The sequence below is a fragment of the Coenobita brevimanus genome, chromosome 58 (genome assembly GCF_032717465.1).
Source record: "Coenobita brevimanus isolate Jiangsu-jjx chromosome 58, ASM3271746v2, whole genome shotgun sequence".
NCBI classification, from domain to species: Eukaryota; Metazoa; Arthropoda; class Malacostraca; order Decapoda; family Coenobitidae; genus Coenobita; species Coenobita brevimanus.
The window spans coordinates 22980343-22981896 of record NC_137011.1 but is presented as its reverse complement, the minus strand read 5'-3'; the positions used below and the strand labels follow the sequence as shown (position 1 = coordinate 22981896).

The 1554-nt window shown below is 38.2% G+C and overlaps 1 protein-coding gene across 1 annotated transcript in view; it reads left to right on the top strand.

Moving 5' to 3' along the window:
* Positions 1 to 1329, top strand: part of LOC145402686 (glutamate receptor 4-like) — a 20139-nt gene extending 18810 nt beyond the window's left edge. The window contains exons 8-9 of the mRNA XM_080274660.1: positions 902 to 989; positions 1259 to 1329. Coding sequence (XP_080130786.1) covers positions 902 to 989; positions 1259 to 1329 — 159 coding nt within the window. The remainder of the gene's footprint in view (positions 1 to 901; positions 990 to 1258) is intronic.
* The last annotated feature ends 225 nt before the right edge of the window (positions 1330 to 1554 follow it).

The window sequence follows — 1554 nt, the reverse complement described above, 5'->3', positions numbered from 1 at the left end:
AACTATAACATTTTATCTTACAACCTACTGTACATTACCAATATACCCATATAATATCTGTTTTAAGGTAAAGTAATCGAAAAGTAATTGATTACTAATCGATTACTGACCACAAAAGTAATAGAAATAATCGATTACAGAAAAAATCGAGTATTGCCCATCACTACTGAAAATGACCCATCATTCTGTAACACTGCATGTAGGTCGGAGAGTTTCGGGCCATATTATAAACCAAAAAAAATCTACATATTGCCAAAAAAAAAATAAATAAATAAATACCAAGACGACTTGCATTTAGCCTGTTTGAGCGAATTCATGCAAGGTTAATGGAACTTTTAATGACAAATGGTGATGACGACTCCGGTCTAGCCGGTGTAAGTCTACACCATCCAATTCCATCATTTTCTGCAAGTGTTGTACAGTCAGAGACACAAGTATCTTCCCAAAGTTTGACGAAAACTTAGCGGAAAAGTCGAACCATCTGAAAAACGCACTGGTAGAGACTGGGTTTTTATTTTATTTCGCCAATAGTCAATTTTCTTCAGACGGACCTGGGAAGATACTTGTTTCTCTGACTGTACTTTGCCAGCAGCGCCGAATCCATCATTCCGACCTTCCTGGCGGGTGCCTACCTCGTATCGTTAATATTATTCTTATGATCCAGCAATTACGGTATTTAGGCACCTCAGTACGAGAACGTCTCTAAATTACTTCTTGCTGCCATCACATCGGAATTAGTTGAAGAACAGATCCTCCTTAAACTGACGAATCTACTCAGAGATGATTACAGTCGTCAAGATGTTGAAAAACAGCGGCTTAAACGGTCATTATCGTACTGAGAGAGTTACAATATATGTATACTCAATAAATCACTAATTCCTTCTTAATGTTATTCTTGCAGGGAATGTTTTTGTTGCTGGCGGGAGGATGGATCGCCAGCTTTCTCGTGCTTTTCGTGGAGATATGTTTTCTTGTTCCTCTCCAAGGCTGTAATCTAAATGAAGACAGTATCTCATTCTAATTTAATGCTCCTCAATCCAGTAATGAACGAACAACACATACCCAAGCAGCTGGCTCAGTTAATGGTATAAATTGGTCAGGACAAAAAATCCGGCATTGCTTAATGGTATTTGTTGGCAAATGCAGCCATGCTATGTGTTTGGAAGAAAGATTATTTTTTTTCCCCACAAAGATATAACCCTGTACCCGCATTAATCGTGAATTAAGCTAGTCATCTGAACCTGATCTTAACGCAAAGGTCCTCATGCCACTGATGAGAGATGTGAAATTGATCCAAGGAGTTTCAAGGAAGACAACACCCCACACTGAGACAAACTGATAAACTGCACTTTAAATACTTGAAATACTTATATGAACTAAGGATAGTGAAAGCAATAGACTGAAGTTACCAAAACCTACAATAAGCACAGAGTATCAGTTTAGATGAACTGCAAAATTTAGCATCTGGGAATGGAAATATAACAGTATGTTTGACTGGAATGGAATGAGATGTACAGTTCCTGCTGCTTACACTGGAAAGCAGCTATGGGTGTC